General features: G+C 44.5%; 1 protein-coding gene across 1 annotated transcript in view; it reads left to right on the forward strand.

The window, feature by feature from the left end:
- Window positions 1–9,155: 9,155 nt before the first annotated feature.
- Window positions 9,156–14,600, forward strand: part of PDE6C (phosphodiesterase 6C) — a gene marked incomplete at its 5' end in the record, with an annotated part of 58,978 nt that continues 53,533 nt past the window's right edge. The window contains one exon of the mRNA XM_082674054.1: window positions 9,156–9,635. Within this exon, the coding sequence (XP_082530180.1) occupies window positions 9,156–9,635 (480 nt within the window). The remainder of the gene's footprint in view (window positions 9,636–14,600) is intronic.

The following is a 14,600-nucleotide window of genomic DNA, read 5'->3' on the forward strand; positions in this document are numbered from 1 at the left end:
GGGGAGGCGCCGGGGCCGGCGGGCCAGGACTTGCATAACGCGCCCTGACTCACCGACGCCTGGGCGCGGGGAGGGTGCCTTTGGGCGAGAGCCTCACCTCCAGCGCCGCCCGGGGCTTGTGGAGCTGCCGCGTGGGGTGGCCTCGGCGGAGCCCAACTCTCCGGCGGCGGCGAGCCGCGGGAACCAGCCCTGGCCTAGTTACCCAACACGGGTGCCAGCTGCGGCCTGGGGTGGCCTCGGGGCCCAATTTCTCTGGCCGGAGGCTCAGGTCGGTCTGGCGGGAAGACCGTGGCCTCCCAGAGAGAGGGGCATCTGCGGTGCTGCCCGGTGCGTTAGTGCCTGGGCCGGGCCGTGCGCAACTGGCCCCTCGGCCCTCTGAGGGCTACTTGTGCAGCGGTCTGGGACTGTTTCCGCCAAGTAGTTTTTCATTTTATAAAGGATGTCTTTTACTCTCTTTCAGGGGAGTTGTGGTGCTCTCTGGATCAATATTTGTTCTTTAGTTTCAACATCTTTAGAAGCATTAAAACCCTCCCTGTTAAATATTCTCCAGAAACGCAACCCTGGTCAGGACAGGAAATATTTTAGCAACCTCGGTGGTCGCCTACTTACTCTGTGACACTTCACTCAAGCCACTTGGAAACACACCTACCAATTGTTTATGCTGCAATTTTATTTCAAAGCCAGAATGGAATTTTGTTTTGTTTTCAAAACAGCTAAGGTGAATTGACTGAGGAGAGGAGAAGAGGGGGAGGTGAACAAACTCTATAACGTCAATGGACAATTAAGTCGAAGTGCTGTGACTAGCTATGTGATTTTGTGCAGTCGTGGCACAATTCACTGACCGTGTTTTTCTCTTTCTATTCAGAGTTAAGAGTTCCTCTACTCTGATCAAAGCAGTCAGAAGATGCAGCTTTGGACTGAATGAGAATTAGAGATATGGCAAAGAGCTATTTTTTTTGTAAAGATGCCTGCTGTACACTATCAGCTGTGTCTCCATGGCCCAAACTGGAAAGGACCGAGATGAATGTGGTCCATTTTGCTACCGCCAGACCTGAAATAAGAGCGGGTGGAGGTAGAGGAGGGTGGCTGCCAAACAGAGACATAAAGACTTGATGGTCTTCACAGGGCATTGGGGTTACTTCTGAGCCTCCTGAAAAAAAACACCTGTGGCTCCTGCCACTTTCCTGTGACTCTCGGGCTGTCTCCGGAGTGCCAACGATGATGCAATTAACTCCTTACTGCCTCCTTCTTCCTGCTAAGAAAGCCCTGTTTCAGGCCTACCAGCTAACTAGGAGGTCTTCTGGTGAGGTTAATTTTATCACAAGATGTATAATCCCAAACAGCTCAAATAAGGTCTGCTCCAGAGCTGCTCCTGCAGGGACCCCGCGTGTGGCCATACATGTGGTAGTACCTATGCTCCCTAGGTGGGAAAGGACTTTAGGGTACCTCTCTATCTCGTGTCCAATGCGTGGATCCCCTCTTTGACATTCCGAAGTAGAAATCTATCAGCCTGTCCTCCAGCACCTCCAGTGATGGAGAGCTCCTGGCTGAGCCCAATTGCCTTTGGACCGTTATGAGTGCCAGAAAAGTTCTCCTCATTCTCCCAGCCCTTGTCAACTCTGACTGCCAGAAAAGTTCTCCTCATTCTCCCAGCCCTTGTCAACTGTTTCTTCCAGAGTGTATTCTTGGGGTCCTTGCTCGTGCCATATGTTAAATGAATATAGGGGATTTCAATGCATTTTTATGGAGCTTGTTTTTGCAGCAATACGTTTTTATTTATTTGTTAGATGCTTAAAAGTTGATGTAACTGTTCTTCCTCCCCCACCCCCCTCTCTTTTAATGATAAATCATGAACCTTGGTGTCCCAGACACCAGCAAAGGAAAACAGTTTGTTGGCATGCTCACTCGAATTTCTTCATGTTTATAAACACGTGAGTACAGGTCAACTGGTGTTTTTAAATTCGGTGCTTTGAAATTTATCTTCATAAAATAATTTTTTAAATATGCAGATGTGGGTATAATATCAACAGGAAAAGTGTTCACAGTGATTACCTGTGTGATAGGATTAGGGACATTTAAAGGTTTATTACTGATTTGTACCTTTTTGGTAATTTCCAAATTTTCCAACAGTGAAAATATTTAATCAGAAAATAAAACAAATATTCTCTTTGCAAACGTTTTTCTTTTTTTCTTCTAAAAGTAAAATTATGGTCTAAATTACATCTTATGGACTGTATATAATATACACAAAAGTTCATTGCCTTGTCATACTTTGTGGAGAGACAGACCATGTTTCCTTCATCTTGGTATCCACCCCCCCCCAACTTTTCCACAGGATTTCTCAAGAGACTTACACATAGTAGGTGCTTGCTCAATAGATATTGATTTAATTTGTTTTACCGAAATCAGTCACTTTAGGTAAGCTTTATAAAATCCTTCTCTAAAAAGACCTGGTCAGAGGTCACTCTTTCTAAAATATAATTTCCCAGGATTTAACAACTGTAGCAGAGATGGCTAGCTGTCCTTTCACCAAAAAAGTTTTCACTTCCCTTCCATGGTGTAGAGTTGTTGGAAAGAAGCCACCCTGCCAGAGGGCACCTCCTCACTTCCTGCAGCTCTGTAAGATCACATGCCTATGTTCTGGTCAGTGGAATGTGGACAAAAGTGCTGTGTGTCATTCCCAGACGGGGCTTATAAAAGCTGCCCGTCTAATTGTCCTTGCTGTCTGTCTTTCCTCATCTGCTGGCTGGTGAAGCCTCCATCAGCCTGGGACCCCACCAGTGATTATCTTTATGTGAATGAGAAATAAACTTCCATTCGATTAAGTTGCTGGGATTTAGGGGTTACCTGTAACAGAAGCTAGCGTTACCTTAACTAATACAGCAGCAAGCAAGTCACTAATTCCTAGGAAATATTGAAAAGTGTTTTACCCTAATTGAAAAAAAGAACTAATGCAAGAAATTTATGTCCTTAGCCTCATAAAAATTAAGCATGTCCAACTAGCTCCATTTTGTACAAACTGATATTTACATCCACATCCTGACAGAGAGGCCAAGAAAAATTAATAACAAGGAAATTGGGTAGCATTTGTCTTCTGACTGCATTTAAAAGATGTCAAAATAATTGGTGGGAAAATGGAAAGATTAGTTATTTAGCCAATGTTTTCAAGTACAAAAAGTCAAACTAATTTTTTTCATAAAGATTTTTTCAGTGATTACAAAGCCATCAGTCAGTTTCATCAATTTCGCTGAAAATAACATGGATTCCACCAAATGAATTATCTCAGAGATACCTGGTCATGTCCATCAATTTGGTGCAGGCAGAAGCTGTCATGAGAGCAAATGTGCAAGGTGAGAGGGCCCTTTGTGGTTGACTGTCATGATGTGCCTGAAATCCCTGCCATTAGAGGATGCCTTTTGGTGATGAATAATGGTAGGAGCAGAGAATTTGGCTAAAGTGGAGCTGAAGAGCGGGGTCCAATATAATGATCCAAAATACACAAGGTTAGTCCAGTCTATTGTTGTGAGTTTTATGTTAGTGCTTCAACCTCATGTGCATTTTTTTGGGGGGGCTGTTAAATAAGCATTACTTCCTGCAGAAATAGTTAACTGCAGTGGAAAATTTTAGCAATTAAATATTACATGTGTTCATGAGTATAGTATACTATTGGAAAATGTAAATTTGTTAAACAGAAAGATTAAGGAAGTTAAACCATTCTTTGATATATCTGTAGGCTTTTAAAATGAGTTCCTGGAATTTTAATTTAAGTCTTGTATTGGTGTTTAACATTTTATTATATAGGTCTAGATTTTAAATTCCTTAAAGGAAAAGTCTTGTATGATCCCCTATAGCAGCTATTATGCTATCTTGTACACCTCATGGGTGTATTTTAAAATTTATTCCTATTTAAGCTCGTAGTTTGGGGTAGGTCACTATCACTAGCTGTGTGACCTTGAGCAAGTTATTTAATTTCTCTGTGCTTCGATTTGTCTCCTGTAAAATACAGATAATAATATACACACCTCATAAGGTTATTGTTAGGATGAAATGAGATGATATATATATAAGGGTCTTAGAAGGGTGCCTGGCACAGATTATATATTATAAAGTTAGCTATTCTTTTTTTTTTAACGTCTTTATTGGAGTATAATTGCTTTACAATGGTGTGTTAGTTTCTGCTATATAACAAAGTGAATCAGCTATACATATACATACATCCCCATATCTCCTCCCTCTTGTGTCTCCCTCCCACCGTCCCTATCCCACCCCTCTAGGTGGACACAAAGCACAGAGCTGATCTCCCTGTGCTATGCGGCTGCTTCCCACTAGCTATCTATTTTACATTTGGTAGTGTATATATGTCCATGTCACTCTCTCACTTCGTCCCAGCTTACCCTTCCCCCTCCCCGTATCCTCAAGTTCATTCTCTGTCTGTGTTAAAGTTAGCTATTCTTATGATCACTTTTTAATTATCATTACTTGTGGCTTATCTTTCTAAAAATATTCTGTGTAAATGGAATGGAGTTTTCACATCAATTTAGTTATTGTTTCTGAGATGCTTTGTCTAAATAAATGATTGGCAATGTCTGTAACATCTAAGATATTGGTCTTTTTCCTCGTTCTTCCCACTAGTTACTGTTCTATTCTTTAAAAACGTATTCTTTAAACGAACTGGAAATGCTGATATAAATGGTGAAGTTTAACAAAGTCAACAATTATTTTGTAGTGTTAAAAATTTATTCTAAGTGTCTGTTTGGTCATTTTAAAAATATTACATTTTCTTATTTTTGTTTTTTCAGTGCTTAGGACAGAGACACAAAAGTCTTGTCAACACAGGACAGAGACTCTGCAAGGACTACCCCAGAAAAAGAGCAGCAGGGATGATGGGATTCAGTCAAGGACAGGGGAGGAGGAGAAGGATATTTGTGAGTGCACTAAAAGGCTGGGTTCCAGTACTTCCCTTAAAAAAATATTTGTCTTTATCAAATGTCATCCAATACGCAGAGTAGTCAGAAGTGATCCCTCTTTCTTGCTTGCCTTTCCTAACTAATCAATTCCCTTGTCCTGTTGATTGTTGCCTGAAATTATGTCTCGCATTTGTCCCTTCCTTTTTCATTCCCAAGCACCCTCACCCATAGCCTGTGAGAATAGCCTTAAAAACTTTGTTTATAATGAATGAATTTCTTTACTATATAAATTATATATGTTCATTGTAGATACTTTAGAAAAATCAGGTAAGCAAAAGAGAAGAAAAAAAAATATTATATTGAATTCCACCACTTTGGAATAATCACTGTTAACATTTTGGTATACACACCTCCATATATGTATGTGTGTATGTGGAATCATACTGCAATAGTATCTTGCAATTTATTGCACATAATAAATATCTGTTCATATCAATAAACAGACCTTTACAATAGGATTATTAATTAATGTATGGTTTCCTATTGTATGACTATAATGCCATTTATTTACTCAACCTCCTAGGCTATTTCTAATCTTTTCCATTTATAATTGTGCTTTTGATGAACGCCCCTGTAACTACATTAATCATATACAGCCTTAATTACTTTTGTAATTCAGAAGAAAGAAGAGTTGTAGGGTCAAAGAAGAGTTGCAGAGTCAAAGCCTGCACACATTTTTAGGGTATTTGATAAAGAACCAAATGCAATATAGCTTCTTAATTTGTATCCTAGTGTCCAGTATTTCTTTCTTCCAAGTCACCTTTTTAAGCATGACCAGATTAAGTTTGTAGAGAAGAACCCTAATGTCATTTCTTACCCCTAAGAGTTTCCAGGGTTCAGAATCCTCAGCTAGCCTTTGAGGCCCTAATCTGGGCCCAACCTACTTTTCTAGATTCATCTCTCACTAGTCCCCCTGTTACTCTGCATTCCATGCTATTGCTTCTGCTGTTACCACTACCTGGCTCACACTCGATTTCTACTCCACCTCTACCCAGTCTAGATATGATCCCATATCCACATCACGTAAAGTCTCATAGCTATATGTATGTACCTCACTTCTGGCTTTTATCCTATTCTGTTCTGTGCTTCATGACTTTCTGTGTCCTAATAGTATCTCCTTTGCTACACCACTAGTGCTTGTACAGCTGCAGCCAAGGCTTACTCATCCCCTGTGTTCAGTCAGGATTGACTTGGTTATGCTGCAGTAACAAACAACCCTCACATCTCAAAGGCTGAACACAAGAAGGATTTATTTCTCACTCATGCTACATGTCCATCTCAGGTCAGCAGGGGGCTTTGTTCCATGACATCCTCACTCAGGGACTCATGAGGCCCCTACATCTGGCACTGGCGTGGCAGCAGGGAGAAGGGGGAGCTCCAGGATCTCACTCTGGGAATTGATTGTTCCTACTTGGAAGAGACGTTTATGCTTACAACCCGTAGGTCAAAATTAGTCACATGGCCCTACTGGGGGAGGAGGGCAGAGAAGAATAATCTTCCCGTACAACTCGGAGGAGAGGGAAATCAGAAAAAAGGGGAACATGGAGTCTCTACCGCAGGAGCTAGTATGATGTCTTGCTTATAGTGGACCATCAGTAGACACGTATTGGAAGAACAAACAAATGAATGAATCTAAAAGTAGTTAGTGGACTTCCCTGGTGGTTCAGTGGTTAGAATCCGCCTGCCAATGCAGAGGACATGGTTTCGATCCCTGGTCCGGGAAGATCCCACGTGCTGCGGAGCAGCTAACCCCATGCACCACAACTACTGAGCCTGTGCACCACAACTACTGAAGCTGGCACGCCTAGAGCCCGTGCTCTGCAAGGAGAGAAGCTACCCCAATGAGAAGCCATGCACTGCAATGAAGAGTAGCCCCCACTCGCTGCAACTAGAGAAAGCCCGCGTACAGTAACAAAGACCCAACTCAGACAAAAAATAAATAAATAAATAAAGTTTTCAAAACACAGAATGCTGACTATAAAAGAATATGCTTCATTTTAGAATTCATTTTCTTTTTTTTTTTTTTTTGTGGTACATGGGCCTCTCACTGTTGTGGCCTCTCCCGTTGCGGAGAACAGGCTCCGGATGCGCAGGCTCAGTGGCCATGGCTCACGGGCCCAGCCGCTCTGCGGCATGTGGGATCTTCCCAGACCAGGGCACGAACCCGTGTCCCCTGCATCGGCAGGCAGACTCTCAACCACTGCGCCACCAGGGAAGCCCTCATTTTCATTTTTATAAGTAGAGGAATGTAAACATATATGGGCATTTTGGTTTTTTCCATACACAGATTTATACCTCAAGTATAAATCTGTGTATGGGATATGGGTATGTGTTTTTGTCTCTCTGTGTGTAAAGAGGAGAGGATGGGAATTGTGAGCACACACATGCTTTTGAGAGAAGTGGGAACTGCACTGTCACACAGAACAACCAGGGAGAAAGAGTGTCCGCAACTGTGTTAGAAGATGAATGGTGGTCCCATAGGTGTGACTCAGCTGACTCAACTCCTTTCTCTTAGGAGATAAACCTGTGCATTATTCTAATTATAATGAGATGCTACTCGGATATTATGAAGTAAACAGTAATCTGAGGAGGACCCTCCTGAGACTAGACTTGGGTGTGACAGAGGGAGGTGCAAGAAAGGGTGTGTGCTTCACAAGACCCTTTGAGGGAGCAAGTGGACTCAACCATAGGAAGTGACATGGTTCAACAAATGCAAATGTGGGTTCTGTTCCCCTGGGAAAACCATGTTCCCATCAAGAATCTCTTATCTCATGACCTAGAACCTGAAGCCTCAATGGATCTCTTCTTCTTTTCTGTCTAAGAAGACCATTATCACTCTAGCCAGGTAAGCATTAGGTCTAGAGAAATAAATGAAACCCATAGCCTTGCTATTTTTGAAGTGGATTTAAATGTGGGTGAAACAGTAACTTTTGGAGTCACTGTAACTGTTATGTATGTTTTCATTCAAGAGAATTCTCCATATAAAGGTTGTAGCTTTATTGAAATGCTTAAAAGACCTTTGACTAAATTTGAAATCAGCCTGTAAATATTCAAGGAAATTGGTTCATGAAATATGTAGTTCGGCTTATTAGTTGCATAATAGTGTTTAAGTATTTGGGAAAATGTGCTTAATCTACGTAAAAGCTTGATAACCTGAACATTAAACAAAAGTAAGTAGCGGCAAGTGTTTTTTCCATGCCAGAAGCCCCCGAGATGTGAAAGATCCTAGCAACAGACAAGACAGGTATTATCCAGTAGATTTAACCGACTGTACCTTGGAGCAAAAAGGCATGAGGTCTGCCTATTACTGTGGAAAACAAAATCCAAATTAATATGCTTAGCAGGAAAACCTAGTTGGCAGCTGCATAGGTTGCCTTTTATGATCATGTCTTTTGACAAGGATTATTGCATAAATTGCGGCTTGATTAGGCTTGAATCATGGGCAAATATTTTTCCATGTTCATCTCTCTAGAATAAGCCAAAGTTTGTTCCCTTAAAACATTTCCGAGGTCAAGTTTTTAAATGAGGGGAACTGAGAGGTGAGGATTTAAAAAAAAGAGTAGGCCAAGCAATCTGGCTGATCATAGGACTTTTAAGAAAAGGAAACATTAATATTCGATTTTATGTTGTGTTATGCTAAACCCTTCCATCTCCCCCAAATGTTCATTCAAGTTGCCATATAAACAAACAGACATTTCCGAGGTCTAAATAGTTTTATTTCATAGAGCTATCATGAAAGAACAAGTGGTATTGTCAATGCCTATGGAATATAATTAATGGATATATCCATGATTCTTCTTGTCGCCGACAGCAGCCACGGTTCAGCTATTTTTCTGGAATGGTCACTTTGACTTGCTACTTGGTTGGCTGATCTAAGACGCTCTGCGGATTCTCTGAGGATTTATGAGCTAATAATGCTTGGGGATTTCGTGTCCTGAAGAAGTCTTTAATCCCATGCTTCCTGAATCCCACTCTAAGCCAGGACCTTCTGTCATATCCCAAGAGTTACAGGTCATTTGAAAGCTCTGCTAAACAACCTTTCTGCTCAGCCTTTGGGGGTCCTGTGAGGTGCCCCTTAGGGCTTTCCCGGTATCTTTGACCAGGAGGTACCTCTTTGTTGGCACTCTGCCTCTGGTGGTGCTCTGAGGGTCTTCCATTCTGGACAAGAGCATTAAAGCAAGCCACGCCATGGGTGAGATCAGCCAAGAGACGGTGGAGAAATACCTGGAGGACAACCCTCAGTTTGCCAAGGCGTATTTCGACCGGAAACTGCGGGGGGAGGCGGCGGGAGAAATCTCGGAGCCCGGTGGTGCGCAGGCGCCGGCCCGCGCGTCCTTCCCGGGCCTGACGCTGATGGAGGAGGCGGCCCTGTGCCTGGAGCTGCTGGAGGCCCTGCGGGAGGAGGCCGGCAGCGTGGAGCTGGCGGCGCACAAGGCCCTGCAGAGGCTGGCGCAGCTGCTGCGGGCGGACCGCTGCAGCATGTTCCTGTGCCGGGCACGCAACGGCTCGCCCGAGGTGGCCTCCAAGCTGCTCGACGTCACCTCCACCTCCAAGTTCGAGGACAACCTGGTGGTCCCCGACAGAGAAGTTGTTTTTCCACTGGACGTCGGGATAGTGGGTTGGGTTGCTCACACGAAGAAAACCTTCAATGTCCCAGATGTGAAAAAGGTAAGTGGCCTGATGGTGACAGTGGAGCGGAGAGGAGGCCTTGGTGGCGTCGGGGAGGAACACTGGGAAAGAGAGCGGGGGTCCAGGGGCCATCCTCGTGACATTGGCTTGGCTGGGGAGTGGGTGGTGGGGAAGAGGAGCACCGGGGCCGAGAGTTGCCAGATTTAGCAAATAAAATGACAAGATTCAGGGCTTCCCTGGTGGCGCAGTTGGTTGAGAGTCCGCCTGCCGATGCAGGGGACACGGGTTCGTGCCCCGGTTCGGGAAGATCCCACATGCCGCGGAGCGGCTGGGCCCGTGAGCCATGGCCGCTGAGCCTGCGCGTCCGGAGCCTGTGCTACGAAACGGGAGAGGCCACAGCAGCGAGAGGCCCGCGTACTGCAAAAAAAAAAAAAAAAATTACAAGATTCCCAGTTCAATCTGAATTTGAGATTAACAGGGGATAATGTGTGCCCCATGGAATGCTGGGTGTTTATTGGGCAGCCTTACCTGGGCCTGGTACAGTCCACACCTGCTCCCTTACACCTCCTCTGTGCTCTGGGCACTGTCCTGACCAACAGGGCAAAGCAGGCCGCTCACTGGTGAGATGATCAGCCAATACACCAGATGCCAAGACCCCTGAACCGCTTCTCACCCACGATCCTTTGAAGACACTCAGCTGTTTGGGGGTGAATTGGCTCCTGAATGATTCTCCCACCTATAGATCAAAGGTGCAAAAAGAAAAAAGATACCCTCCGGAAGTTCAGATGTTGCCATCTGGATCCTTAAAAAGGTGAATTTAGGTGATGATTAAGTGCATTTGGCCATCCCAGCCCCTCATAACTCAGGTCTATCAAGATTTCCAATCTTGCAATGGGACATTTGGACCCTCCTGAAGACTAATTGTATATTGCATAAATTATTATGCTCTTTTAAAAGCAGAAAAATTAACTTTCTCCTAACCAACGTAATGCTTGTTCCTCTTAGAAAAATTAGAAAATACAAATAAACAAAAAGAAGGAAATGCAAATCACCCATAATCCCCCTCCTCAGCAATAGCCGTAGGTCCCAGCCTGGAGTGTCTCCTGCCTGCCCTTCTCCTACACACACGTCCCATCATTTTGATTTGCTATTAGCAAAGGGGAGAGTTCGACGATGATGGAACAGAATTGATTGGGAGCTGCCCCTGAAATGCTTACTGTGTAGAGGTTTATTGCCGGCTTGTGGAGGAGGGGCAGCTGGAGGCGGGAGGATAATCCCCTACATGCCTCTTGAAGCTGATTACAGGAGGGGGGCCGTGCGGATCCAGAAGGTGCAGAAGTTGTCAAACATTAGCAACGCTCAGCAAACAGCCACAGGACAGCCCAGAGGGGCAAGGGTTGCCGTTGGGCACCGGAGAGTCCTCTCTCTTTACCATCCCTCCCTGCAGTACCTTTCAGCTGGTTTAAGTAGGATTCTGGGCCCACTGCAGCCGCTTCCGCTGACTAAAGGCCCTTAAGGCAAAGTTCTCGGATCCCCAGCAAGGAGGCTATGCCTGCACACCCTGAGGTTTTCTCACAGGAATATGCTTCTTGCCAGTCTCCGACTGAGGCCATCTCCAAAATGACTAGGACAGCAAACTTAAGAAAGTGACACGCAAGATTTTTTTTTTCAGAAAAACTTTTTTTTTTTAAAAGAAGAGATGGATAAAATGACTTCTGCTCTACTCCTTTATGAATGAGCCCAGTTCTGTTGAGGACAGGATGATAGAAAGGAGCTGCTTAAGCAATCAGGTGGCCTGGGTGTGTTGCTGTCCATGATGGGCACCCCATATGCACAGGGCAGTAAATGGGGGGGAGGCGGGGTCACTTCTCTCTGTTCTCCCTTTTTCTGAGTATGTGTGAAGTCAGACACCATCCCACCCTCCTGAGCTCAGAGGAGGGACAAAGACTTCATTTGCTCTCCGTTTCTACTGCTTCTAAGCATTTTTTTTTCCCTCGGAGAATGGTGCTTTTCAACTCTGGACGCACATTAAAATCAAACTGGGAGCTCTTTTAAAAACACGGATGTGTGAGACTCTCAATAGACCAATTACACCAGCCTCTCAGAGGCTGGGACACAGCCAGGAGTAAGTTTTAAAAGCTCCCCAGGTGATTCTAATATGCAGCCAATGTTGAAAACCGCTGGTCTATTGGATGGACAGATTTAAGAGGAGGAAGTAAATTTCAAATCAACTGTGGATGATTAGATGGAAAGGGCTCCTGGAGCCTTTAGTTTATTCCCTTGGGCAGACAGGAAGTTGCAGTCATGGGGGGCTGCATCTCTCCTGGAGTCCAGGGTCTGGTCAGTAACTGAGAGTGGCTGGAGAGGATGAGGCCTCCTCGCTCTGTTCCCACCCTCATCCCACCCCGCAGCCCTGCAGTTTCACCGCGCTTAAGTTGTGGTAAAATCTGCAAAGAGAAGGGAGTTGGAAATGTTTTAAGTGACATTTCTATTAACGCTTCACCTTTTCGTTGCACTTGACACTTGGTGAAGATTTCTCTCGTTCTTTATCTCGCTTGATTCTGGCCAAGACCCTGTGCAGAGGGCAAGGACCGTATTTTTATTTCCATCCTGTATATGTGAGAATCCTCTCAAGGTCAGTTAGGCAGGAGGTGCTGGGTCTGGGCTCCTAAACCAGGTCTTCCAAGGCCTCCTTTTTTTTGCCATAGCCCTGACCACACAGGACTCCTCCCTGGTTGGCAGTGTGGGCACAGGGAGGGAAGGACTTCTCACACATAGACCAGAGGCAGAACTGGATACTCCCAGCTTTGGCAACAGAGAAGCCACATGGTGTCGGGTGAGAGCTTTGAAATCAGGTGACCTGGGCGTATATCCAGGTCTGAGACAAGGTAACTGCGTGATGGATTGTGTTTCTGCACCTGAGAAACAGAGTAACCAAATGTACAGATGAAATGTACATAAAGTGCCTGACTCCTAGTAGGTGCTCAATAAATGAAAGCTATGGTAATATTATATTAATGCCAAGAGAAGTTGGGGGCTGGGTGTAGGTGGCCAAAACTGGGTCAATGATTATGGCCTGTTTTTAAAACAGGTTAAAGGCAGGGAAACTTAATAACAGGAAACTGAGACATATCCTCCACAAGTTAATCATTTCTTATTGTATTGGGAAAGCTGGTGATTAACTCTATGGGTGGTTCTCCTGACTGTGGTTTAAAAGAAAGCCATGCGAGAATCCTAAGTTTTCAATAATTAACAGGGTGCTTATAGCTCCCTTTCTGCCCTTCTCTCTTTCTGACTCTGGATCTTGAGATGTTTAATCAGAATTTAGCAATGCTAAGATTGGCTGAGGGATCCAGGTGGCCCGCTGCTCTAAACCATGTTCCCAGTTGCCTTCATTGGCTTCTTTGAAGAATGACCACCAAGGGGAGTTTGTCAGTCCGAAAGGTACAGGACTTACTCAAAGCAACTTCACCAAGGATTGCTTGAACCAGTGAAAATACAAAGCTGGAAAACCTTGCCTCACCCTACCCTGTAATTTGACAGATGGTTTTGTCCAGGATTTTCAGATGCAATGATAAGCAAGCATTAAATTTTGAAACTTATAAGTCATTTTCTCAAAATAGCCAATTGAATGTGAGAACATTTCCTTGTGTTTAGAATCTAGAATAAACTAGCATCCAGTTTTGAAGCTGTAGAGTGAAGAGCGTCTGCCAAGAAACGCTGCATGTTTGGGGCGTTTTGGTTATTCCTTTAGTGCCCAGCATCACGGTGTAAGTGAAAGTGATCACGTTCTGTAATGCATAACGGGTTAGGAGGAAGATGGACAGTGAGCCAGCCTGAGCTATAGCAGTGGATTAAGAGAAAGAACCTCCCAAAATCTGGAGCTATTCTGGACTGAGTGAAGGTTCTGCAGGAGGTAGAGAGAAGTCACAGATAAAGCAGTTAGCAAAAAAATAGGGCTTCTGTTGGCGTGGGGCAGAGACTCAGCCCTCAGGAGCGAGCATGCTCCTGGGCATAGGAGGCCTACATCAGCTAAAAGCATCTAATTTCTTCAGTGGTTGGAATGGGTTAGAAAAGCTAGAAGTAGAAGCAGAATGGTAACGCAAAATCAGAATGACTTCTCACCCAGGGAGGCCCCCAAAGTCCCGGGTCTCTCTTCCTAGTATTAATTGAGCACCTACTATTAATATGTGTCAGACTCTTTTCTAGGTGCTCTGCCCACACTATGTTATTCTCTTCACATCAGAGACTCTAGACAGTAGATGATCTCATTGTTCCCATGTTCAGACTAAAAAATGAGGATGCAGAGGTGAAGTAGCACGCCCAGGGTCTCACAGCTAGTAAATCTGGGCCTGATTTCAGCCAAGGAGGTCTGACTCCAGAACCTTCTTCACCCCTTATGCAATGCTGCCTCCTACATAAGTAGTTGGTTTCTGTGGTTCCACTTCGGGAAGGTATAGAAGACATCTGGGGTCAAGGGCTGCATCTGAATCCCTTAGCATCTCACATCTCTAAGGATCCTCCACAGAACTGATTCATCCGCCAGAAGTTCAGATTCCTGGTGAAGACAGATTCCACTGTATGCAGTTAGGATTTGGTAGGTCTGCTGTGAGGTCTGCAAATCTGCATCAGTCTGCAGGTGATTCTGAGGCACAGCCCGGGTCTACTGCTCTGAGCAGAGCTGTGTGTGTTGACGAAGCAGCCCTTGTTCTCTGCTGGAAACTCTGGCCTGGAAGTCACGCACCAGTGGACTCTCACATTTTTACTTTGGGAAATTGAACAGAGGCCAGCCTCCACGATTTGTGCTGCTCTTAGAAGCACCATCAACATGCAGAAATGAACAACTTGTGAAAGGAACACCACATTAATTTTGGCCACTGAGTCTCAAAGTCAGGTGGAAAGTTCAGTTCTAATTGAAGAAGACTCAAAGGGGAGACAGTCAGGACCCACAGCAGGCTGAGTCTAACCCAACTAGAGTGGGTATTCCTCTCAATTACAGCTAAT

The sequence above is a fragment of the Grampus griseus genome (assembly GCF_964374135.1).
Source record: "Grampus griseus genome assembly, chromosome: 16".
NCBI lineage: Eukaryota > Metazoa > Chordata > Mammalia > Artiodactyla > Delphinidae > Grampus > Grampus griseus.